We start from the raw sequence: 27482 nt of genomic DNA on the forward strand, positions 1-27482 counted from the left end.
TAGTTCCTTTTGGGCCCCTGTTGCACATGCAAAGCATATGTTATGACTCTGTTAATCTACCTACAGGTAACAGAAGATTGCAAATGGTTTCTCACCTATCAAATACATTTTTTCTTGCAGGCTATTGATGCAACTACTGGAGCCCCACACTGCTCTTATTTTCCTGGTTTAACTTTTTGTTGCTCTTTTATTTATATGCTGGAACAATGATGGTATCAAGGTAATGCCACTGAAAGTTCCTGTGGAGTACTCAGTTTTGCATTTGACAGGAACTTTGGTGACAGTCCTGGCAAAAGTGACAATTTTAGCAATAGCTTTCAGTTGCTTTGTCTGTCAGAAGCTCTAAGTGATGCCTGGCCTAGGGCTGGCCCATAGGATTAGTACATTATAGTGCTCTATCTGACACCCTCTCTCCTGCACTAAGCAGAGGTCTGCATAGCCTAGGATGTGGTCTCCAATTTCAGAAGAATTATGCAGATTATAGGTACCAAAAGAAATGGATATGTAGGAGGAAAGGGAGAGCAAACAAGCACTCAGGCAAAAGAGCAATGGGGACCACAGATTGATAGACAGATGCACTGAAGATTAAAAGGACAGTTTACATTAGTGAGACTGTGTGAAAGTCTTCCTGTCTGCAATCACACTATCTCCACATGCTCTGGGTGGAAAGCAGGGGACACACATTACGGCATATCTACTATAGCCTTCAAAGAGGGATTGAGTGATTTAACAAGAAAACTATTCAGAGTTATAATACTGCTAGAAGAGGTTTGACAGGCATCTAAAAGCCTTAAGCTCAGGTCTTAAACTAAATCGCTGATAAGGTTAGTCTACCCTGCATGAAGGATTCATCCTCTCTCACATCTACCTACTTTGGGATTTCCGGGAACTTTCAGCCAGTTGGGTACCGAGCCAGATGAGAGTCCCTGTATTGTATCAGCCCAGCGGTAGGTATAACATACCACTCCCATTTGAATGGCTGGCAAAAAGAAGGACAATGTTACGTCTCAGCTGTGTGTTCTTGGGCAACCCTGGCACAGGATGCAGTCTGTCTGACTCACAAGGACTCACCCCCCCCCTCCCTCCCCTCCTCCACCTAAACGAAACTGATTAAGATGCAGTGAGAGACACACCTAAGACCCTCAAGATAAGGGTGACGAGTGAACCAACTGCCCTAGGTCTCATTTACATCCGAGATGGAACCAGATGACCATTCATTTACATGAGAGATGGAGAACAGAAAGCCTGAAGCAGAGACTGCAGTGAATTCTGGGACCAGAGAAGCAGGGGAGCACTGCATGATGGGGAATGTGTGCTTCAAATGTTAATCAACCCATGTTCACACACACCCAGCTCAGCATTTATCAGACCAGTTCTAATCTGGATTTGCTAAGAACTTTTCCCCCCCAGACACACACACACCTCTAAGTTTAATAGGCATCTCGGGCCGTACATTCCCCAGTCCCACTATGGGAGGCCTATTTAAACTTGATTGACTAAAACTCGGTTGCCGGGTTAAGAAATGCTGAGGCAAGAGACCGAGTCAGAGGGGGTATGGGCAACATTTGAACAATGGTTAAGGGTTCATCACAACGTCCAGCCCATTGGAACCCTAATCACAGGTGTTGTCATACCTTTCCCGAGACGACTGGTGGGAGTCCTCTCCACAAAAGGTTATGAGTACCCCAGTAATTGCTTTAAGTCTGTTAAAAGGCTATAGTAAGATCTGGAAAAGTCATGCTAAGCTGAGGCTTGTGCACAGCAAGTAAAAATCCAAAATCCTGATGCTGCAAGCTATCTACTGTTTCTGAAGAAACCATGAGATATCCCATCAGTATATCTGCCATCCATAGGAATTTCAAGCTGGCTCCCAAGTATTTGGTTACTTCCTAATCTTAAGTGTTTCCTGATTATCAATCAGTTTCTTGAGATGTTCCAAACCAGATAACCCCTTGTCAATAGAAAAGACAATGATTTACACTACTGAGGGTGCTTTGAAGCAGATGAACTGAGGGTATAAAAATCTGTAAAAAGTGTGTGTGTTTCAAGAAGAAGAAGAAGGAGGAAAGGAGAAGGAGAGGAAAAGGAAAGAAGAAGAAAACTCCTGTGCTGACACCATCCCCTGTTGTTCTTGGGACGCTGGAAGAACAGATCGTCTCTCTCTTCAAGGATTGTGCTACGGACTGTGCTTGTCAGCTTTGCAGCCTGAGTACCTTGGACTAGGTCAGATCCCAGCGCTCGCTCTCTCTCTTCTCTCTAGGCATAAACTTCTGAACCTGAACTGTATTAGTTAAGCTTGAGCTAAGTTTCCCCAAATAGTTAGTGAAACCAGGGTAGTATTGTCATTGTTTGTGTTTGTTTTTCTTTTGCATGTCTATTACTACTAGTACTATTATATATTTCATATGCTTAGCAATAAATAACTTTTATAGGCAAAGTGGTAGTAATTGGGTATATTTTTCCTTCTCTGCTTCTCTTTCCTCCCATGTTCTGCAGCAACGCTTCTTTTATCTAAGCTAAAGATCCCTGTGAAGCCCAAAAATATTGTGGGGTCTGCTCATCAAGAGGCCAAAGATTGAGACGTGCTGAGTTTGAAACACATAAGGGGATCAGCTTGTACAGGCTGATTGACCCAGTCTGACTCAGATGTGCCCTTATGAACTGAATGCTGGCCCATGAGGGTGTCAGCTGGACACCCAGCCGGATTCAGAGGGATTCTGTTTACCTGTGTGCTTGTGTCTGACTGCATTTTATTGTTGCTCTTATGAACTGATTCTTGGCATATGAGGGTGTCAGCCTGTCCATGCTGATCGGCCCGGCCAGGTCAGGCGTGTCACATTAATTTGTGTGTGTTTGTGTGTATGACTGATTTGGTGACTGGAGGAACCCAGTCCCATTGAGATTGAGTCCTGCAAGATAGCTCCACTGGGGGTGAGGGCTTGCAGAAGGGAGAGATACAGCTCCATATAGTAACACAAGCAGCACCTTGACAGAATCACCAAGACCCTAGAAACTATCCCTAATAAATGAGCACACCCCAAAGTAATGGGCAAATTTGGTAACAACAAGTAAAACTATCTACACATGTATAGAGTTTGTAAAGCCATTGTTGATACTAGTAACTCTGAGTATTTTCCTGCTGGAAGTGCAGGAGCCCAAATGTTGCCTGGTCCCTGCACAGAGGTTCCAGGAAATTAAGGTTTCTTGAAACCTCTTCCACCCTCTACCTCTTTTCACACACACGCATACCTACCTAGAGGTACAATCTAACTTGCATTTTTAGTAACATATTTCAGCTGATAAAACTCTGGTATGAGAAAAGTTAATGATGTTCAGCTTTCTTTTAACTTTCCAGAGGTGGCAGAAATATGGGTTACCATTACCAGCTTTGTTACTAGATATTTGCTGTGTATGTCTGTAATAGCAATTTACACCTCAGCTATCCAATGTTGACCTGAAAGCAAATGCCTGCATGGAGAAGATGTGTTAAATTGAAAGGGTTAATTGTGCTTTAACTATCCCTAAGCACTATCTGCTGGACAGTGGTGCTAACACTGCTCCCCCCGCAACCTGCCACCACCCTTGTGGCACTCCCACATTTATTCAATGAGGAGACTGTCAAGGAAACTACACAGAATATGGAAGTGATGTTGGTGATTTCAGACAGCATCCTTCCCTCCAAGTCATTACTAAGCTAATGCCTTTGCATGATCCTAATGGATCTTCTTTAACTAGCGGTCATAAGGAAGACAGAAGCCCTTCTAGATTCATACCTATGAACTAAAGAAATGGGGGCACCTTTTCTTCAGAACATAAATACATCAGCTGCATCCATGTTGGCAAAGAATCACTGTAGTTAATATCTGTTGCAATACCATTTGTGTTTATGTCCATTTTTCCTTCAAACTTATTTTGAGAGGTTCAGTGGTAAAGCAGATAGTGCTCTTACATGGCTAAGGCAAAGCAGTTACGAGGATCAGGGTTTAAGATGCCATCATCTGAGAAGGGCTGTACCATGCTCCATTCTTCTCCACTGCACATGGGTGATGTTTATAGTCCAATGAGGTATTCCATAGGAAAGGATTTATTGTGCCAGCTACTATATGGTTTTGGTGTCATTGCTAGTAGTAAAAGGCTTTAAAAACACCCCCAAAACCTGAAAAACTCATTCAATTCTCTTTTGCAGAAGGTAAAGACATGCTACAAAAAAGAACATAGCATTCAAGACAAACCACAGGAGCTGAAGATGAAGACAAACCAACAAAAGGCACTAATTCCAAGAGCCATTCTACTGCTGAGATGCCACCAATTTAAAACTGCTGGGATGTGCTAGGCAATGGATCAAAGTGATTTCTGGGCAGATTCTCTATTTTCTTTCAAGCTCTGCAAACTTCTCATCTGTGTTATGCATCACTGCATTCTTTCAGCCCACTCAACATCTGCTATCCCTGGGTAGTTTTCAAAGAATTAAGAATTAGACAGAAAAAAACCCCACAGCTTTTTAAAGCAGCTTCATTCACTTATGTGACTAAGTCAGGTTCTAATCAACTGTCTTAAAAATAGCTAATCATTTCACAGTTTTCTTCTCTATTACTTTATTTGTCTACAACAACTGTATGGTCCTTTTTTATATTAAACTAAGGTTAAGAGAATCAAAAACAATATAAGCATTTAGGAGCACGTCTCCTACCAGATGTCAATGGGACATGTTCCCAAGTGCCCAAGGTATCTGGGCACCTAAAGATGTAGGCAAGTATTTTTGAAAATCCCACAAGATACTTGTTTGCATTCTCAGGCATCCCACTCCTTTAAAAAAGGGTCCTGAGTTACTTTTGAAAAATAGGACATAGGCTCTTGGGTCTCTCATGTGCTTCAGAACAGTGTTTCTCAACCTGTGGGTCACAACCCAAAAGTGGGTTGCAAGAATATATGAAAGGGTCACAAACAAACTTAAAAAAATGGGAAACATTTAAAACATGGGAAACTGTTACTTTTTCCTAGCAGGGTGGCAGAGCTCCACCTTGGAAACGTCCAAGCAAAGTGGTGCTTGGAGCCCCACATTCCCCTCCCCCAAGACCACATACCCACCCCCTGCCCCACACACAGCGGGTCAGGGGGTAGTAGGTCAGGAGTGAGAGACACTGGGTCAAGACTGGCCATCAATGTTTACAAATGGGTCCTGGTACAAATAGGGTTAAGAACCACTACTGTAAGGTACCAGAGGCAATGGCACCATTCCTTATCATCTCATCCTTTACAAGCTTCCATGGGCTGCACTTGGTGCTGCAGCATTCATGGTAGAAATGAAGAATCAAGATGCATCAAATCTAAGGCCACTTAAAGCAGTGGTCAAAAGGCTGTCTACACAAGGTCATTCAGGAAAATTAAACTTTCACAGTGGGTTAGCTAGCTAGCTGGCATTAGAGCCCTTTGTGGGCACACACTCTAAACAGCAATTTAATGCAGTTCAATACATCCATTTTTAATTGTTTGGATTCACTTATGAGGGCCCTTGTCTAGACAGCCATAAGTAATTTGCTCTGGATTCACATGAGAAAACAACAAGACTGGGAATGGAACCTAAGTATAGGTGGATCACTTACACTGTTGCCTCGGGCAAGTCAGCCTAGCTTCAGGTTTTCAAATCAGTTTTATTCATTTCAGAAACAGCTTTGAAACCACAAGAAAGAAACCAAATAAATCACAGTAAACAAACAAGCCAAAAAATCCTTCAATTTTTGGCAGATATTAAGCACGAGGCTACCCCCATAACATGCATTAATTTGGAGTTGAACTCCAAAATTAAGCATTAGATCTTTCCCCATAACTTGAGTTTAATGCATTAATTATTTTGTCCCAAGTGCAGTATTTTGCATTCGTCCTCATTGAATTTGACCTGATTGACTGCAAACCATTCTTCCAGTCTATCAAGTTCATTCTGGTTCCTAGCAATACCCTCCAGAGTGTCTGCAGTTCCAACCAACATGGTGTCATCCACAAATTTGCTAGCTGTGTATTGTTTTCCATCATCCAAGTCAATAATGAGGATATTAAACAACACTGGATCTAAGACAGATCTCTGGGGAACCTCACTTGATACCTCTTCCCAGTGAAACGTGGAGGCCATTGATGAGTTCTTGCTGAGCATGACTATCCAACCAATTATGTATCCACATTACATACTTTCATTGAGCCTGCATTTCCTTAGCTTGTTAACAAGAATGTCATGGGAGTCCATGTCAAAAGCCTTGGCCTTCCTAATTTTCTCTCTGCACGCCCCTGTGATCCTCTTTTTCCTAGCAGAATCAACCAGGTTCCATTTTTGGAAGAACTTTTTAGCACCATAATAGTGCTACTATTGCATGGAACCCTAGAACACCCTTAAAAGGGTCTTATGGTTGAAAATCACTAGGTTAGGGTCTAAAGAATATAAAGGGTAGAGATAACCTCATTGCAATGTCTTGTGACAAAGGTCTCTGTTGCAAAGAATTTGCAATAATTGGAAATGTGCCGCAGGCAGTGTGCCTCAAACAGTAGGCAAAAATGGAGAGATGGGACAAAGGGAACATAGAGAGCTCAACAACATGTACATTTTGGTGGCTTCCAAGTGCCAGTCAATGCATACACTGAAGCATCTTCCCACTCAGCTATCATTAGTTGCCATAGCCTCAAGTTGGAGCTAATGTACATAATCACACTACAGAGCTTGATTTCCTGCTATATGGTCCCTGGGCTCCTGGAAAAGAGACATTTGCCTTTGCATTCTGCTTCCTCCAAAACTGCCTTCTCTGGAGTCCTTGTCTTTAGTAAGGAATCGCAGCTGTAGTTAGCCCTCACTCACATCTGCGGAGGCTGGGGTGATTGGTGATGGAGTAGCCTTCTGCCCAGCCAGGCCACACTGTCTGGCTCACTATGCAGCTCTCAAAGCCAAACTGCATGTATACCATTCAATAGGTGTCCAGTGGGGCAGTGCCCCATGCAGTGCTCATGTCAGTCACTCTTATGCATTTCACAAACAATATGGCCATTCATTCCTTTCATTTTAACTGTTAACGCCTGACATTCCATGGATGCACATCAAATGAATCATGAACAATGGAAAAATAAAGTTATTTCCTTCTGGAATATATATTTCAGGAAAGCCTTTCCACTCTCACCTAAAGTCACTTTTTCGTGAAACTACATGTTTGGTTGACCAAGAGGACAGCACTGTTTTAAGACATTTAGACTTAGAAAACTTAATCTTGTTATTAAAATGATCTTGATCTGGATCTGAAGTTAGAAAGTAAGAGACTTTTTCCTCCACAAAAAGCTTTTAATCTACACACAGTCTTGTTTGTGATCAGTCTCTTCCATTTCTAAATGCCAACTGGTTGTATAAGGGAGAGAAAGAGATTTATTTTGCAATTCCACCAACTTGGCCCACCTCTCGGCCTTCATCTTTGCTCTTGCCACTTCTGGTAAGGAGAGCACAAGTTTTCAAAGCAAGAACATCTCTGACACTAATCTTCAGACATTTTAACTAACCTCATTATGTTTACTTGTTAAGGTTGCACAATAGCAAGGTAATAAAGATGTACAGCTTTCCAGAAAGGATCATTAATTTATTCTTTTTGTAAAAACAATACTAGGACTCTAACCAGCTTTCCAAATATGAATGTCTCTTGAATTACTTTGACCAAAGATAAACCTGGAGGACATTTCTCAGTAGGTGTGTTAGTTGGGATACACACAAATCAGACATGAGGTTTTAGAAGCATGGGATGAAATCTGTTCCCACTGCAGTTCACAGGAATTTTGCCATCAACTTCAGTACAGCTGGATTTTACACATTCTGGACTGTAACTCAGAAGTAGTTCAGACTATAATCTCACCAAGTATTCATGCATCTACCCCCATAACATGCATTAAACTCAAGTTATGAGGAAAGACCTAATGCTTAATTTTGGAGTTCAACTTTTTAACATCCTCAGTTCTTTGGTGACATTTCTTAGATCTACAATCTTACACCTCTTACTTAAAAACAAAAGCATCACTGTAACACAACTACCTATACCGCGGTTACTGCCCTTAGCTTAGTTCTTCATACCGAATGGCTGGGTTTGCTAATAAAATGGTTCCATAAGAAGCATCTTGGCTTGTTCTGCCTAGAAAGCCAGCAGAAGAGACAGGAGTCTAGATCCATAATAGACCTTAGACATTGCATAGACTTTTATGCTCTGTACCACTTAATGGAAACCTCAGCCCTCCATATTCAGCACCCAGGCTTCCTTAACCAGTCATCAGGAAAGTTAGGTGCCCAGGAATAAAGTTAACAGGATGCCATGTCCATAACACTGCACTATGCAGCCATGTGATGCTCTCCAAGTCATACGGCACATGCCAGTCTAGTTTCCAATCACAAACTCTTCAATAAACTGCCAGTAAGGGACATAGGCCAGACACAATAATCATCATTATTAATAACAATAGAAGCCACCACACAGATCAACAATAGTCATTTCTCCCCATTTCTGCTATACGTGTACCTGCTTCCTACCTTCCCCAGAGAATGAGGGCTGACTCTTTCACAACATCCTTAGCTCACATAGCAGATAGGGCCAACAGGCTGAGGGGAAATCCCCAGAGCCTGCTGTCCAGAACAAATACACCATATCGGACATGACAAAAAAAATCACAATCACAAGTCACGTGATCAAGACCCACACTGCTGATCTTTAACACTTTTTCATTCCCTGCATGCATCTGGAAAGAAGAGAAGTTTATTGTACTGAACAGATTTATTGAAGAGTACATCAGAAATTAAAACTAATCTCCCTCTTTTTTACCCTGATGTAACTTCAAGGACTTCAGAGGTATTACAGCAGGGCTGAACTGGGCCCAACAAGCCTTTTCCTCTCTTTTAGGAACCACCTTCAGTTTGCTGCAGCAGCTGCAAATAACTATGCAAATAAGCCTTCTTATTATTTATTTTATAGTGTTCACTGTAACTTGAGAACTGGATCATCAAAGTTGAAGCATTTCTTTATTTTGAGACAAGCAGTCAGAAGAAAGTGATGAAAGCAAACCTAAAAGTCAGTTAAGACTCCCTTAGAGTGACTTGAGTTTTGCATATGCTGCATCAATTCTACCTCAAAAATTATTGTACATTTTGAACACTTTTACTATTATTGATTGTACATTGTACAAGGGTTCAAATTATTGTACAAATACAATAATTACCATAGGCAACACCAAGCAGCTGTTTAGTCAGCAGAGTAATGGTGACACCCAGTGGCAACATCGGAGAAAGATGGTTCCTTTTTCCTTTCTCATTTAAGGGTTCATCTTGTTTGTTTACTGTAGACAGGCAAGCTTCAATTCTGGTAAAACCAAAACCTGAAAAATAGATATTACCATTGCTGCATCTTTGCATTGGTACCCAAATGGATCATCTATGGTGTTGGAGCCTTTGTGGGCATTGTATACATCTCTACCATTTGAGATGATAAAGTAACCAATAGCAATAATACGTACCTCCTTCCTGGTGGCCACACAAGACCGGGACGAGACACATACCTTAGCAGTGGGTTTCACAGCTCTTTGCTTAGTGTGGAGGAACTTCAGATTTAGGGGAGTCAAAGGGAAGTAGGACTGGAAGGGACCTCCAGAGATCATCCAGTCCAACTCCCTGCCTGAGGCAGAATCATCCCTATCCAAACCATCCCAATCAAACTATAATCTAAACTCTATATAAGATTATCATCAAACCTGGTACAACACAGACATAACACCCCAACCTGCCACAGGCAAAGCAGGGGAAGCACAGCAGCCAACGTCCTACATCTATAAAATATTGTCAATATATACTTTGGAGGTCCCAGCTTGACAACCACCCCCACCCCGCCCCCACTGCAGAGGAAAGCAAAAACCCCCACAGTCCATGACTGTAGGATAAAATTCCTTCCTGATCCCAAATATGGTGATCAGTTTGACTCTGAGTGGAGGGGCAAGACCCTCTAGCCAGGAACCTCAAACTTTGGTCCCAATACCCCGTCAAAGTCCCCAGCCTTGGCTGTGGCCAACACCCAATGCCTCTGGGAAGACTTAACAACATCTGGTTCCAATGGACTCAGGTTCCATTTCAGCTCCACAGGGCCCAGATCATTCAGCCTCTTTTCCTGGAGCTTGACTTCTTTCACTCCACCCATTCCTACTTGTCCCTTTCCCAGTTCTGTCCATTCCCTTCCCCACAACACAGCCTCTCGGATAGGTCCCAGTCTCCCTCTCCTTACCCAGCTACTCCCAGCTCCTCATGAATGGTTTCTTATCTAATCTGATTTACCTCCCCATCCAAGCCCTGGCTCCCAGTCCTAATCTTCCACCCTCAAACACCTTCACAGGTCTGGTTCCAGTTATCTCTTTGCCCAGTCAGTCCCTGGTCTCTCCAGCACATCAGCTCCTTATCAGACCTGCCTCTTTCTCTCCCCAGCTACTGTTCCCTTGCTCCCCCACCCCCAAGTATACACCCACACTGGTTCTTGTCCAACTAGGTCAAGCTTTTTCTCTCCCCCCAGCCCCCTGCTCCATGTCCAAACATAGTGTCCCCTCTAGGCAAATGATCCATGATCATCCACGATCATGACACATGATCCATTCCCCCCATTTCACAGAACACAGGAGAGGCAGACTGACATATCCAGTGCTCAGCCCCATCCTAGAGCAACCATTATAGGGGAATCCAAAAGTTTCTGCAGTCTTGGGCTGGAGCATGCTCAGTTGCTTTCTGAGGATGACACTTACCTACTCTAGCCAGTACCATTAGCTGCAAAGAGACAGATTTGGAGGTTTCAGCTGCTTAAAAATAAAGTCTCCACTGAGAATGTGCCAACAACTATTTTTAAAAAGACTTATAATTTGGCCATGCCCAGGCCAGTTCTCACAGGCCCAGAAAAGACATCCCTCATGAGGAAACCCACCTGCTATGCTACATTTTAAGTCCCTGCTCCAAAAGTTGGGGTAGTAGAACTGTTCAGAAAAAGGTTGCTAACATTTTTTGTCAGGACAAAACATCCTTCCCCACCCCCCAGTTTGATGCATTGTTTCCCTTGTTTTATGCGGGTTATGTATGTGTGAATTTGTTCTTATGCGATGAAACTTTTTATACCAAAAAATCATTATATGCAAGGTAAATTCACTCTTATGCAATCTGTGTGATGGAAGCCCGCAGTCAGCTGCTTTGTGCAGAGCATTGTGGGAGTGACATGCACCAAAATATAGTCTCCTGTATGAGCGACTGGTGCTTCTTGAGTCACTGCGGGAGGACACATGCCCCCCGACACCAGTCAACGATGTGGGGGGGAGGCCTGCGGCTGATTGTGCTGACTGGAGGGGGTCCCCTTGCAGCCAATTTCACTCACCAAAAAGCAGCCGCGCCGCTTCCAGAAGTCCTGTGGCCTCTTCCAGAAGCAGCACAGCCGCTTTTGCTGGAGGCCTCACTCCCTGGCCGGTGCTTGCAGGGGGGGCACCGGTGCTCCTGCCTGCCCCCCTGCCCATCACCTAAACAGGGAGCGCGGCCTGACGGGGTGCACCACCGTGCACCCCCTATGCATCACCACTGGTCTTCTGTGTGGATCTGTGCTCCTCACTCATTGTCTGCAACACGTATTTCTGTAGTTGCCATCCTCATTATGACTTCTAAGCAGCCAGCTGGCTTATCTCCTACCCCTCTCCCTGATCCATCAATGAAGCCTTCACCACCCTCTCTTCACACCAGCTAAACATTCATCACCACCCTGTGCTTGTGTGTACTGTCTGCTGTTGGTGAGTAACAAAAATGTCTTGTAAAAGTGGTAGAAATGGGTCTGGGGGTCAGTACAGTCAAGGTCTTGGAACATATCCCTATTTGTTACAGTGTAAAGTGGGTTCTCTTTATGCAAATTCAAGTTATGCACCATTTTTCAGGAACACATGTACAGCATAAAGTGAGGAAAACCTGTATTTTTAAGTGGTTGAACTGTTTTGGCTGAAGTGCCATGGTACCCCCATTCCAGAGCACATGCTTAAACCATCACACAGCTTTTCAACTGCCTAGTATGGTCATAGTTGAGCTCTCTGAACAGGTCACACCATAGTGTTACCTCTTCCAGACCGTCAGTCTTCTAAACCAGGGGAGGCCAACCTACAGCATGTGTGGCAGGTGGCAGATTGGGAAGGGGACAGGCACCAGCAGGGCAGATAGGGTAGGAAGCAGAAGGAAGAGCAGCAGATCCAGCAGGAGAAGGGGACTGGAGTGGCATTTTTGGAGGGCGTGGGGATAATTTCAGACCCACCTGACAAAAAGGCTGGCTCCCCACTGCTCTAAACTAACAGCATCCAGAGCAACAGCAACCAAGCATCATTCAGCCTTCTCGGGCTTCTCCCAAGATTCATCCTCTTCCAGAGCGGTGGCTCACAGGGTTTCCCCCAGCCAGGCTAAAAACGGGGGAGGGGGGGAGAATACAAACCAAAAGAAGCTCAAGCATTTTAGTCCATCTTCACTTCTCTGCAGTTCTCTACAGAACATTCACCTACAGACAGGTCATCTGGAGTCCTACTCCCATTTCAGAAGCATCTCTGTTTTTGTAGGTGCCCCACCATCCTGTATCCACCTGGCTCCTAGCCTTCCTACTGTTAATAGGAAAGGTTCCATTGCCTTGACTCATAGTCATAGAGGAGCAAACTCAGAAATGTATTTATGTCATCTTGCCTGGCAAACAGGAAGGGCTTTTATTTCTGTAGTCTATTGTAGACTGGAAGTAATGCCGCTAAGTCTGCTGTTCAGCTGCTAACCCAGACAGAAAGGTAGATGTATATTGCAGAATTAAAAAAAGAAGGACTTTATTGCCTGTGACCTCCACAGAGTAGGCACCACGCAATACTCTATCCTAGTCTAAGCCCCACACATTGTCAGCAATGCAGAAACAACCACTGTATTCTACAAATATACTGAGACACCTTCACAGGTTGGCACATCTGAAGCCACGTTATGACTCCCATGTACTTCATCAGCAAACAGGCCTCAGTTCTTCCAAGACCTTTGGGACTGCTGTATTCCTGAGAAATTTACTCTACCTCTAATAAAAGGTTTGCTGTTGTTCTTGAGGACTAGAAATGTGTTTGGTGGCACACAAACAACTCTCAGTTGATAAAAACTGTGTCAATGCCTTCACTGTAACATAATTCTATATTAACTATAGAATTAATAGTATACTTGCTTAACCTGCAGATGAGCAACACGTAGAAGCACCTTCCAATGCTACTGCAACAGTTAAGCGTTTAAAATGTATTCAAAGTTGGGCAATTGTAACCCATGTATCTTTACAATTCACTCTCCTTTTATACCAACCTGCAACTTAAATGGCGCTATGAGTCAAGGTGGTGTATTTGGCCCAGACACTGGGCTCTTGGGATCTCCCATCAGCTTGTTGGCCCTACCTGTTATGTGCACTGAGGATGTTCTGAAAGAGACAAGTCATCATTTCCTGCTGAAGGCAGGAAACAACATGTATAGCAGAAACAGGGAGAAATGAATATTGTTGATCTGTGTGGGGGTGGCTTATTTTATTGTTATTATTTTTTGTGCCTGGCCTATGCTCCTCACTGGCAATTTATTGAAGAATTTTGTGACTGGAAATTAGATTGGCATGTACCTGAAGACTTGTAGACAAAAAAAGAGAACTGAGTCCTCTGCTCTGCTAACTGGCCTATCAGGAGTTCCTGTGGAGGGGCAGCTGCACGCTGCGAGTTGTAGTCTCCATGAATTGCCCACTTATATTAGAAGAGATGACTGCAATCTGCTTTGTTTTATATCTAGAGAGCGCTTTTGAGTTCCTGCAAGTTCCCAGTGAAGCATTCAGCTCCAGCTTACCATCTACATGTTTTACCTCTTGCAAAGAATAAAGGGACATGCCTGTGATGTTGGGTTCTTTGTCTGATAACAACTTTCTCCTCTTCAGCGATTAAAAACCTTTGTACCACATGCACACCAGCACTCTGTCACCATTGCCACTTATGTGATAGTAAAAGGATGGGGATTTCAAAAGATGGCTAGCTTGTGGACTTCAAGGTTGTTGGTTGTAGCCCTGTTGATCAAAAGACAGGCAGACAAGGTTCTTTGGGTAAAGAAAGATCTAATAAAAGGGCTAATAAATCTAAGGTCTAATAAAAGATATTACATTTACTCAAAGAACCTTGTCTGCCTTGTGGACTTCAAGGCATTTATCTGTAATCATTTGTCCTAATCTACCCTGTTTCATCCAAGAATCTGCAGGCACTTTCATCACCATTCAAAACACCCAAGGTTCTTCTGCAAGGCAGGTAAAATATACACAGTCTCCATTTTACAGAAGGTAGATGGCAGCGCAGAGAAGTTACTTTGCTGAAATCAGACAAAGGATAAGAATCAAAAAAATCTAGTCAAATATAATCTGTCAACCTCAAAACACCCATGCACATCCATTATACAGGCTTCTCATAGTTATATACTTTTACATTAAGGGGCATGCATGTAAGGGCAAGGAATGGGGAAGGGCACTAGTTTTGTCCTTTAATAAGAGCTTGACAGCCTGAAGGCTGAGAAACAATGGCATAGCCTGGGCAGATCTAGGAGGAGGATGACGAGAATGCGAGAAACGAGCGCTCCTTCCATTGCAAACCAGTCCCCAAAGTGAACAGCTGCATTGCCTCCCGTGGTTCACACCCCCAGCCAGTGTCACAGCACCCTCCTCACGAATGTGTTTTCTCTGCCAGTTTGGGCTGGGTGATGAAATGCTGCCACGATGCTGTGCATTGGCACAGCATGGGGAAGTAGGTGGCCTTCCTGTGCTCCCAGCCAGTGCACCCCATGGAGCTGGGACACCTCATCTTACTACAGGGAGGGGAACTTATCCCAGGCCAAGCACTTGGTAACTGTGTTGGTCTGGGCACCTGCCACTGGGGCGAGGGGGCACAAAAAGGACAGGAGCTGGGTTTAGAGCCTGCCCCAAACCGTGGTCCCCAGGGGGCTCCCAGAGCTGCGCTTGAGGCTGTCCACCCTCCTTGCTAGGCATGTGTCACCCAGCTGTAGGAGGAGGGCAAGGAAATCCCCAGTTTAATGTATTGGGGGGGAAAGGAAGGAAACATAGGGCTGAGGAGAGGGGTCAGCAGTGGGTGTGGGGGGGGGAGGGCTGGAGAGTAGGGGATGAGGTATAGGTGGGTGGGGGAAACTCTACTTTTGGGATGGATGAGCAGGAGTGCAGTGGGGGAAGGGCACTGAGGAGGGGCGGGACCTGGGAGAGGGCGGGGCTTGCCGTGGTAGGGACGAGCTGATTGGCTCACCCCTCTAACCCCGCGCCAACCCGAGGATCCCATCTCTTCCCGCCCCCCCCGCCTGGTTGGAAGGGCCGAACACGGAAGGGGCGGGGCTTGCAAGGTGACGACGAACTGATTGGTTGAGAGGGAGGGCTGTAGGGGAGGGGACGGAGCCTCCAACCCCGCCCCTTCCCCTCCCTCGAGCCTGGCGGCGCAGTTGCCATGCCGACGCGGCCCGGCACCTCCATGAGCTTTTCGGTGACCCAGACTGTGCCGGGGCCGGGCAGCGCCCGCGTTCGCCCGGCCATGGCGCCCGCCCGCGCCTTTGACTTTCTCTACGGTAGCGGCGCCAAGACAGCCGGCCGCCGGGCCTGCCGCGTGCTGCGGGAAGGGAGCCGGCGGGGGCGGGGGGGCTGGGCGGCCGGGCCTGCCACTCAGCGCCGCCTCCTTTTGTTGCAGACCCCGTGCACACGCTGTCCAGCGAGAGGGACCACGCCAAGGCCGCCGGGCGAGCCCGCCTCGGCTACGCCCAGCTGGTAGGAGCCGCCCCCGCCGGACACCGCCCTCCGCCCGCCCGGCCCCTAGAAACGGGGCGGGAAGGGACAGGACGGGACTGGGACCGCAGGCGCGCATGTAGTGCAGTGCTCCTCGCCCCGGGCTCCCACCCAAAGTGGGTTGCAAGAGTATAGGGAAGTGTCAGGAACACACTTTGAAAATGGATTCTGCTTTAAAAGACAAAAGTGTGGGAAACCGGGGCTTCTCCTTTGCAGGGGGTAGAGCTCCAGCCTGGGGCAGCTGCTTGGGGCCCCCATACTGGGGGCTCGGGCCACCAGTGTTTATGAATGGGTCCTAGTACCAGAAAAGGTTGCAAGCCACTGCTGTAGTCCAGCCCCCTGCTCAGGGCAGGACCAGCCTCAACTAGATCATCCCAGCCAATGCTTTATCTAGCCGGGACTTAAAACTCTCCAAGGATGGGAAACAGTTACAGAATAACCTGCCCCTAAGGAAAACTTATTTGTGAACTTCATTTAGTGATAGAATTGTAGAAAATGAGGGTTGGACTAGATGACCTCCTGAGGTCCCTCCCAACCCCCTACTCAAAGCAGGACCAGCCCTGGCTAGATCATCCCAGCCAAGGCTTTGTCTACCCAGGTCTTAAAAGCCTCCAAGGATGGAGCTTCCACCACCTCTCTGGGTAACCTGTGCCAGTGCTTCACCACCTTTCTAGTGAGCAGATTCATCCTAATATCCAACCTAAACTTCCCTTGCTGCAACTTGAGTCCATTGCTCCTTGTTCTGTCATCTGACCACCGAAAACAGTCCAGCTCCATCCTCTCTGGACCTGCCCTGCAGGTAGTTGAAGGCTGCTATTATGTTGAAAGAGAGAGACACAGATATCCCCCTTTCATTATCCTTGAGCAATCCCAACCCCAAGCCTTTTCCCGCCATTAGTGCAAGCTGCTGAGCCAAAGTTCACAGAAGTTTAGGGCTGGAAGGACCCTCATGAGATCATCGGGTCCAGCCCCCCTGCTCTGGGCAGGAAAGACAACTGGGGTCAAATAACCCCAGCAAGGTGTGCGTTCAGTCTGCTTTTAAAGATCTCCAGCGGGGGTGGTGCAGGCACCTACCCTGGGAGTCTGTTCCAGAGTCTGGTCACATATGTCCTTCTTGTGTGGTTCTTGTCCTTGTGCCCACCCCTTAGTGGCAGAGTTCATCCTTACTTCTCACGAGCCCGGGCTGACTGTACTAGCAGCTGGGAAGCAAAGAGTTATTTGTCCATCTCCAGCTCCTTAAGTGACATATTATTAGGTGCAAGTGAAGGGAAAAAAGTTGCGTCAGCACTTGTAGACACATCACACTGTTCCAACCATTAGTCAACTCCATGTTTCCAGGCTCACTTTTAGAAGACAAAACGCTCCAAACAGCTTTTGTCTCCAAAAATAAGTCAATAACTACAGATAGAGACCTTGAACTGTTCTTGCTCTCACATAATCCCACAAAAGACATACATAACCAAGGAAAAGATCCAGAGGGTTAAATACACTAACAATATTGAAAGAAAAAATTATTAGGGGGCGGGGGCAAGGGAGAGGAAAGAGAGATTTGGCCTTTCTATTGCATGGACTAAAATACTGTGAGTGCAAATGTTAGGATTATCAGGCCCCCCCCCCAAAATAGATCAACTTTATATGCATAGATCAATTCCAAGTGTGATTCTTTTGGTTCTTTTTATTTTTGCAGGGAGTAGGGGAAGGAGATTGACTTATCAGAATAGGACAATACTTGAGATAATTTTAAATGAGCCAGGTGGGCCCCAATAGTAGGGCAGCCTATGGTAGCACAAGGTTGTGCAAAACACCCTTGTAGATATCTTTGTTAGCCCTCTCTGAGCTCTGTGCCTCCATAGGCACACTGCTTTCAATACTTGACCAGACTTGTTTAAAGCTAATACAGATGTATCTGCACGAGCTGCAGTTTCTTATATGAAAGTAGAAGGTAGGGTAGATTTGAACCTTATAGCCCAGGGATGGGCAGTTATTTCGGGCGGAGGGCCGCTTACCGAGTTTTGGCAAGCCATCGAGGGACACATGATAGGCAGCTGGGGCAGACAAATATTAATATTCTTATTTTTTTAGGGGCCCCGCAGGCCAGATAGAATGGCCTGGCAGGCCGCATCCAGCCCCCAGGCCACATTTTGCCCATCCCTGTTATAGCTTAAGATACATACCTATGTAGTGGGATTCACTGCTAGCAGCAGGAGTTGCACCTCCTTGTGGCCACTCTAATCCTGTTGCTTATACTCGTATCCCTGGGTACCCATGTTTGTCCTCACCTGCCATACCTTTGATGTTCTTATACTCTGGGGACACATCTACATCTGCAGTTAGTGTACCTCAATAAACTCAGGCACAGTTCGCACTGGAGTCAGCTGCTCCTTTGAGCAGCATCTTCACATATGCCTAGGACCACAGCAGTTTGAGTAGGGGTGGAGCAGCCCTAGGCTGGCAGTAAGCTCAGGGGACATCTCCAGGCTTCAGGTCACAGTGTCAGACAGCAGAGGAGCTGACTGGGGCACAAGGGTGCCCAAAGAGCCTTGTGGCTTGGCAGCAGGCAGGTTCTGGCCCCCTGCTGCTTGAGCTAATCAGGCATAATTTGTACCCAACTCAGTATTTACATGTGCATTTAGGCACAGTTATTTTCACCACTGTAAAATAGTACTGTCCCTGACTATCTTATGGCAACAAAAATTAGGTTGCTGCTGTGTAATAGCATCACACACATAGACTGTGAGGCTTTACACTACAGCAAGTTAGGACTGCTGCACAGTTAAGCGCATATGTAGATGCACCCTGGGAGTTTAGCTCCCAAGAACCAGAGTGCAGTCCTGGGTGTCCTGCTCTGCATAGTCTTTCAGGGTTCTTGCGCTTCTGCCCAATCTCTTGGGGCACTGAAAACCTGTTCAACATTTACTGCTCACCATTTGCTTGGTTTACCGCCAATCCAGCAGTAAACTAGGTCCTTCTGGGGCATCTTCAGTGGCCCCCTTTTCTCTCCTTCAGCCATTCCCATGCTTCACAGCTCACAAAATGCAATGAGCAATACTCAACTATAGTTGCATTGCAACTGGGGGAGCCTTTCTAAAAACCTTTCCCAGACTCCTTCTTAATCCTGCTGGCTCCTACCAGCTTCGACCCTATTGGGCTACACACAGTTCCCCCACCAATCTGTGGTACTGCTTCTGTACTTCGTGCACAGGGAGCTCCTTCAATTAGTGCCGTCAGGGTCAGTCTCCAATTCCCTACAGAGCTCCCAGCTATAAACTCCTTCCTCCACTCTGTCCAAGTCAAACTGCTATCTCTGCCTCAGGTACAGGGATTATATAACCCCTGTCTCCTCCTTCTGAGCTGAAGCCATCCCAGCAGGCCATTATCAAATTAGCTGCCAGCTGTCCACTAGCTGCTCTGCAGCTTTCTACCTCTAGTGCCTAGCCTTATTTTCAGTAACAGGGCTTGACCCCTGTTACAATATATTATCTATATCACAAACTTTTGTGGGCTAAAACTCACTTCATCAGATGCTGAGTGAGTGACAGCATCTGATGAAGTGAGCTTCAGTCCAAGACAGCTTGTGCTATATACATACATACATATGTATGTATGTATGTATGTACATACGTACGTACACACACATAGTTTGTATGTCTGTAAGGTACAAATCTACCCTGCCTTCTCCTTGACTTTAGACTAACATGGCTAACAATATTTGCCATCCAGTTAGAATGCCAAAGAGGAGGGGATATGTTGCAATTATACAAGGAATAAGATGTCGATCAAGGCTTTTTGATTTTGTCCTTCTGGGTTTAGGAAGACTGTACCCTGAATGAGCCTGCTAGCAGGATTCTGTTCTCTGGAGTACAGTCTTGTTAATGTAAGCTGACATCCTCCATGCAACATTTCAGTAGTGGAGCTAATAAAGCTTTTGAAAGCAAGTTTCATGGATTGCCACTATCCTACTTACCCTAAAACCTGATCATCTGAAACTTTTGGATGTCCTCTAAAACAGTGTTTCTCAACTGGTGGGATGCGAAGGTCATGTAGGTGGGACATCAACTCATTGCCTGACTGAAAAAATCAGTTGTTTGCACTTCAAATAGATGAATCAAGAGATATCTCAAACAGTGCAATTTTGTGGGGTTTTGTTTTTATTGTGGTGGGACCAAGGTTTTTTGACAAAATGGTTGGTGGCACGTAAGGTGCAAAAGGTTGAGAACTGCTGCTCTAAAACTCTGCTAAAGATTTATACTACAATGAATTCCCTTCTGTTCATAACATTAGACCAGGGGTGGGCAAAATGCAGCCCATGGGCTGGATACGGCCCGCCAGGCCATTCTATCTGGCCCACGGGGCCCCTTAGAAATTTAGAAAATTAATATTTATCTGCCCCTGCCTGCCTGTCAAGTGGCCCTCAATGGCTTGCCAAAACTCTGTAAGCGGCCCTCCGCCCAAAATAATTGCCCACCCCTGCATTAGACTGATAATTATTAAAATGGAAATAGATCTTTTTCTCCAAAAGGAACGACATAACATCCACATTACTTTTAAAACCAAAGCCCTAAACTAAGCACGTAAATCAAGCTACACCATGAATAATAGGAAGATATACAAGGCCCGGTTAACATAATTGAGGATCTAACACTCTGAGACATATTTATTCCCACAGCACTTCTGTGAGCTAGACAAGTGCAAGTAGCCCTATCATACACAAGGAACTAAGGCAAAAAGAAACAAAAGCTCATATCCTTAACGGCATGTAGGCACCTTATATTGGTTTCACTGTAAATCCTAAAAGAACATTAAATATCAAACTGCCTCAGATGATCTGGGTGTAAGCAACTCATGCAGGGTCATGTAGTACCCTGTAGCACAGCAACTGCATAACACTTGAGGCTAGATAGAATAAATCAGGGGCGAGCAATTATTTCAGGCAGAGGGCCGCTTACCCAGTTTTGGCAGGCTGTCAAGGGCCACATGGGTAGCCGCGCCCCTTGACAGGTGCCCTTCCCCCAGTCACCATCTTGGGACCAATGTCCCAATGTCTTGGGCCCCAGCACCGGTGGGGCCCAAAGCAGGGCACAGGCTGGCAGGGGTCTGTGGAGCTGGGCTAGGCTGCACCAGCAGGCAGAGGGGGGAGCTGGCCCAGCTCTGTTGAGCCCCTACTGGCTGGGATCCCGCGCTCCTGCCACCCTGCTCTGGGCCCCTCTGGCAGTGGCCCCAGGACACAGGTGCGGGCCCCATGCTCCCGTTGGCTCCCCACCCACTGACTCCCAGTGTCCTGCCAGCTCCCAGTGTCCTGCCAGTACAAGCGGGGGGCAGCGCACAGCCCTGACCCCCTGCTCGCTGGCAGGGAAGAAGCTGGGGCTGAGCACAGGGAAAAGTGGCCCCTTGCCTGCCCCTTGGCTGGTGCTCCCTGCTGCAGCCCATGCGGGGCTGTCTGGAGCAGGCACAGGCAGCCCCATGTGGGCTGCAAGGGGCTACAGCACTGGGCAAGCGAGGGGCCGCATTTCCCTGCACTCAGCACCAGCTTGTAACCTGGCCCTGCTGCCAGCCTGGGCCCTGCACCGGCTCCAGGCTCACCCATCGAGGCTGCGTGCGGCAGCAGCAGCTGTGGGCCCCTGGCTTGCCATGCTGAGCAGTGCTGGCTGCTGCCGCCTGCCCAGAGCTCATGTGCTGGGCAGCCCACAGGCAGTGGTGGCAAACACTGCCTGGTGAGGTAAACGGGGGCCACAGCTGCTGTCGCTGTGCACAGCCCCGGTGGGCAAGCCCAGAGCCAGTATGGGGCCCTGGCTGGCAGTGGAGCCAGGTTACAAGGTGGTGCTGAGTGCGGTGGGGAAAAGCGGTCCCTCGCCCACCCTGTGCCCGGCGCCCCACACTGCAGCCACTCACAGCCCACCTGGGACTGCCTGTGCCTGCTCAGGACAGCCCTGTACGGGCTGCGAGCAGCTGCAGCAAGGAGCCCCGGCCACGGAACAGGCCATGGGCTGCTTTCCTCTGCACTGGGAAGGAGCAGGGAAGGAGCCCAGGGAAAAGCTGAGCACAGGGCGGGGAAAAGCAGCCCCTCGCCTTCCCCATGGCTGGCGCTCCCTGCTGCAGCTGCTCGCAGTCTGTGCGGGGCTGTCCAGAGCAGGGACAGGCAGGCTGTGAGTGGCTGCAGTGCGGGGCGCCAGCCATGGAGTGGGCAAGGAGCCACTTTTCCCTCCACTGTGCTCAGCTTTTCCCCGGGGAACTTTTCCCTGGGCTCCTTCCCTGCCCAGGTTCCTCCCCTGCCCTCCCCCCACCTTCCCCCTTACCCGCAGTTCCAGGGTGGGGCAGCCATGTGGTCCCAGGCCAGAAGCCCCCACTGGAACTCCCAGCTGGGGGGGCGGGGCCAGGCAGGCCTTGCTGTTGTGGGAGCCCTCCAGTCTTCCCTTGGGTCCTACTGCCCTTGGTCAGGAACCAAGGGCAGATAGATATTAATTTTCGACATTTTTTAGGGGCCCCGTGGGCCGGATAGAATGGCCTCGCGGGCCAGATCCAGCCCATGGGCCGTATTTTGCCCACCCCTGGGTTATACCAAGCTCAGATCCTGCTGTGACAAGTACTTGTATTGTGCCCCTTCTGTGCAAGTACCCAAGGGCATAGAAATACCCTGAAAAAATATTTCTGGCATTCTTAGCTCTGAGGTCTCTTAATGTGTAAACAAAATATGTAAACAGTTCCCTGACAATAGCCAGGGATATCTTTAGATATCTAGAAGGGACTGTAGTGCATGAACACCTTGTTGTCTAACCCATGCAGACCATATCCTTTCTAATATGAAAAAAACAAGACCCAAATTTAGATCATTTTTGTTTCTAAAGTGTACCAATTCTATGAAAGTCTCCCCTTCTCATCCAGACTCCTTTTAGGCAAACAAATTCCACGTTCCCCCATCTCATTTATTTTTTCCTTTTCATTTCTTTAGCGCATGCTTCTCCACAGCTCTGGGCATCTGAATAAGCAAGTATCATGTGTACAATACAGAACAAGCTGATTTTGAATTCTTGGGCTATGCCATTTAAGAACATGAATATGGTTCAGATACCTTTAGCTGATTGTTCCCAGAACTTTTGAAAATGGAGTCCTCATCTATCTTAACATCTGTCAGTAAAAGCTTCTTCCCAAAATGAACCATCACTCAGAAAACTACAGATCTTCACAACACAATACTTTCTCTCCTTTAATGCCTTTAATGCATGCTTTGATGAATAATGAAATAGGTAACAGTGTTGACTAACTCCCTATGGGACCACTCTTAGTTCCCACTAGGAATGTTTGTTTGCAGAATAACTCACTCCACTTACAAAATAAGCAATCTCACAGTTTGTGGACATACTTAGTGTGCAGTAAGGGAGTAAATGCAGAATAACTAGTGCAGTGTATATTAATGCTGTAGTTTAATGTGTACTAACTTCTCTGTGTAGATAAGTCCTTAGGTTTTTGTTTGGGTTTTTTTTTAATGAAATCTGATGTTTATAAACAAGGCAGGTTACAGCACCCAGGGAGCTTGAATCCTGCCCAGAATTGCCCACTGGAGTCAAGGGCAGTCTCCAAAATGGAAAGTGAAGCTGCTGTAGTCTCATCCTTCTGGCCAATCTTGAGCCCTTAGTTTCCAGCACACCTGAGAGCAGCCATTGGAGACAAGCTGAGAGGAGCTTCAGCTAGCAAACTCTGTGTTTGGTTGGAGCATGCCTGAAGGCTTGAGTTGGTGGAGCATGGGCATGGTTTGTACACAAGCCTTGCTTCCTCTCCCTCCCTCCCTCTGCCAGTATCTAGCACCATGGCAATGTAGATAAGCCACAGGAGTTCACTGCAGCTTGCCTAATATGCTTCACATCTAGGGAAACATGTCTCTTATAGACCGGATGTCTCCATCCCTAAAGCCTAAGTTTTTTGCGCTCCCTGTTCTGTATACTGTTTGTGCCATGTTGTTTCTGTATATATACAAATACCTTATTGCCATGAGGAATTACTAAGTAACTGCCTTTCCCCACCTTGTCTCTACATTAACACTAGAGGAATGTGCCGATATTTAAAACCATGTTTAGCAGCCTGATCCATTATCCTGGGTACAATCCACGCTTCAAGGGAAAAGATCCCATGCCACCATTTATTGACCGAAGATGGAGAGGGAGGGCTCAGCAGCGCCTGGAGGCTCTTCAGCAGCTTACTGTGTAAGTGGTATCTAGTTGGATTTTTTTTTAATAGGATGCATAAAGTGTGCAATACAGGTTAGGAAGCTGCAATTTGCTCCTGGCTGTTTGCCCTTGAAATTGATTCTGAGATGGCAGCTGTTACAGAAAATGGCTGCCCATCTGCTTCTTAGAGTGAAACCATTATATATTTCTTCAACCCTGTCATATCTGCTCTGCACTGCTCATGAGTAAACCAAAGCAGATTTATTTCAAGCTGTTGTGGACAATGGAAGAGATCAAGGCCTCAGTGATCTAGGCCTGAGTTAGTTCAGCAGTAGTCTTTTCTCCTTCACTCCTCAAAGGCTAAGACAGGTTATATTTTCCTTGCTGTTCCTACCAAGGTTCTAGACAGACCAGACATGGGTAGGGCCTTCTTCAAACAGACGAATTGACCTGTGGAACTCTTTTTTGCAATATGTCCAATTCAAATCTTACTTGGGCAAAGCACTTCAGCATGTATGTAAGTTTTTTCACTTATTTACTGGTCCTGAGTTTCTCTGTAGCTCTATTCAGGACGGTAGCTCATAGCAGAACTGATTGTTTTCAGTTTTACTTGGTACATAAAATTAATCAATAAGTCACTTTTAGACTCTGACCTGTTTATGTGATACAGTTCCCTGGGTAGCAAACAAAACCATGATTTTTTCCCTCTAAATTTCAGCATCTCAAAATGTTTGCAAAATAATTTTTTTAAATCTTGTGTAAATATAGTCGATCACCAGGCTTTGACTGGCTCTGAATAAGCATTGCTGACACAGAAGACAGAATGTTACCCAGGTCGCTTGCCACTGGCTGTGTTGGCACTGCAGGGCTAACAGCAATAAATGCTTGTTTATATCAGTAAAGCCAGCAGGTGTACTTCAAGGGCACAGAAGGAGCAATATCCATGTAGTATTTTACCCAGTCCCTGTTATGGCTATAATTGTACTTTGATGGGATGAGTGGCTTATGCTAATAAAGTCAAATCACTAAAATAAATGACCACCTGTGCTGAAGGAAATAAGAATCCATCTGGATGGAGCAGCACTCTGACAGGTAAAGACCAAGGCAGTGGTAACAGAGCTCAGCCCAGTTGACTCATTTGAACTGCAGATAAAAATTGCACAATTAAAGGTTAGTCAGAGCCAGGAAAATACTTCAGATTCTAAGGCTGACTCTTGACTCAGGACATTGGGCCAGCTGCTAGGAAGGGGTTACTTTGAACTACCTTTACAACATAGTAGAATGTACATCAGAGAGGGTTAATGAAGCATCAGACTCTGTACAGTGTTCAGGGCAGTGGCTGGCTAAACTGAGGTCACGAAGTTATACCATGAGGCTCAGGGTCATAACATGAAAGGTCCTTAGAGACAAAACATCACAGCACATAGCAATTCATTTCAATGCAAGCTGTTAAACAACATTACATACTGGTATCTGTGCACCTGCAAACTATACTGTCCTTTTCAAAATTAGGGCAGCAGCATTTGATTCCATTTTATATTAAATTAGATTCAGGCTTCTCGTAAGTAGCCGTACTTAGGTGTAGTCAAAACACCTTTTTGGAGTTGTGGGATGTATGGAACAATTTTCTCAAGGAACATGGTATGAAGTTTTCCAAGGGCTGTCATTCTCCTTCAGGAAAAGGTTCAGAGAGAAAGCAGGCAAATGATTGAATTCCACTAAGTAGTAAAACTAGCAGTCAGCTTTCACTAGATGGAAGACTCCCTACTCCCTGCCTGTTACTGTAACCAATAAATCCTATGTGTTCTTGAACTTGGTTCATAAAAGGCAACCTCTAAGAGAAGGGCAGGAGAGAAGCAGAGTGTCTAATTTTCTACTTCAGACTCAGTGTTGATTCCTTCAAGGTGTGAAAACAGCAAAGAGAGGCTGTTTACAAGGGATATGTTCCAGCTAGCACACTCCTTAAACCCATCCCTACGGTCGGCCTAATTTTTCTTCACTGTTAGAGGAACCAGAGTGAAGGCTTGAGAGTCTATCATTTCCGTGCCTGAAGAAAATCTCTAGCTCTATTTTTAGTGAAGGTTAATCTCTCACTTCCTTCATTGCATCTCTTCCCTAAAATTGTGGCTGATCAAAAGTATTCAGACTCTTTTGTGTACCTGCATGCATGGACTCCCATAGAAGTAAAAGAAGTTGAACTTTAATTCCCAGGAAATTTTGAATACGTAATTTCCATTGGGGAAATATTTCCAGGCCAATTTGACCAAAAAAAAGTTTTTTAAAAAGGTAATACATGAATGAATTTGTCTAGGCACAATATGAAATTAGCATTACATATAGAGCTGCCATACTGTGCCTGAGACTATGGAATAATTTAAATACATTCATAATACTGGTGTTACCTATGCAGTTGGAGGCTTGTCTGCTACTTCATTATGGAATCTGAAATGATTAAGTTTTAGCTGTGCAAGCACATAGTAAAATAATAATGATAATAATGAAGCAAAGAAAAAACAGAACATTTCTGAGTATACTCCATTAAAATATAAGTTACATTAATGAAACCTATGTTTTGATTTCTAGATTTCAGCCTTCTCTTCAGATTCCTCAGATAGTGTATGAAGATCCTGAAGTTACTGGAAGGAATCGCTACAAATACTTTGAACGGTGAGGAGTGAATGAGTAACTGTTGCATGTGAATCTGCCAAATTCCAACTTCAGCCAGTCCCTATTTTACACTGATATAACTCCAGACACATCTGTGGAATTAGTTTGAATTTTACACAAATACTATAGAAGTTGGAACCTATCCCTTGCTTAGCTTTGAGATTGCTGAAAGTGTGAAGTCCTTAAGCATCAGTTCTTTGATCATTAGTATGTGGATTTCCTACACCAATCAAGTCGAACATCACAACAATTTTACATTCCAGGTATCTCAAAAAGCTTTCAAAGAAGGAGTTAAATGTTGTGTAGCCAAATGCAGCAGCAATTCTCTGCTCAGCAGTTGGTCAGAGAGGGTCATGGTTATGAGACTCTTTTGCATGGAGAGGAAGGATGTGGTCCAAGCTAATGGAGAGTTTTAGCTGAGACTGATTACCCTCACTGGGAGTTTAGGGGATATGTTTCTCTTTGTCTTTCCTTATCTAACAGGAACACTGTACACATCCCTGCTTATCAAATACACTGCCTTCACTTAGTCTAGATCAGTGGTTTTCAACCTTTTTTCATTTGCGGACCCCTAAAAATGTTGAGGTGTGGATCCCTTCGGGAATTTCAAATGGAGGTGTGAACCCCTCTGAATTATAAGTGTGGGTATTCATATACTTTTGATTAATTATAGTCACCACTCGTGAACCCCTTAGACATAGTCTGTGGACCCCCAGGGGTGACCACAGGTTGGAGGACCACAGGTTGAAAACCACTGGTCTAGAGGTGCAAATCTATCCTGTCTGCTGCTAAG

General features: G+C 45.7%; 1 protein-coding gene across 6 annotated transcripts in view; it reads left to right on the forward strand.

The window, feature by feature from the left end:
* Positions 1 to 15510: 15510 nt before the first annotated feature.
* The window catches only part of CFAP91 (cilia and flagella associated protein 91), a 52568-nt gene continuing 40596 nt past the window's right edge, over positions 15511 to 27482 (forward strand). For 2 of the 6 annotated variants that reach the window (XM_059720497.1, XM_059720498.1), the window contains exons 1-5: positions 15513 to 15649; positions 15769 to 15845; positions 16462 to 16662; positions 23901 to 24058; positions 26606 to 26689. In XM_059720497.1, coding sequence (XP_059576480.1) covers positions 15532 to 15649; positions 15769 to 15845; positions 16462 to 16662; positions 23901 to 24058; positions 26606 to 26689 — 638 coding nt within the window. In that variant the 5' untranslated portion in view covers positions 15513 to 15531. Of the gene's footprint in view, positions 15650 to 15768; positions 15846 to 16461; positions 16663 to 23900; positions 24059 to 26605; positions 26690 to 27482 lie in introns of those variants that run through there. The other 4 variants (XM_019476403.2, XM_014604004.3, XM_059720499.1 and 1 more) reach the window with 3 other exon arrangements.

The sequence above is a fragment of the Alligator mississippiensis genome, chromosome 1 (assembly GCF_030867095.1).
Source record: "Alligator mississippiensis isolate rAllMis1 chromosome 1, rAllMis1, whole genome shotgun sequence".
NCBI lineage: Eukaryota > Metazoa > Chordata > Crocodylia > Alligatoridae > Alligator > Alligator mississippiensis.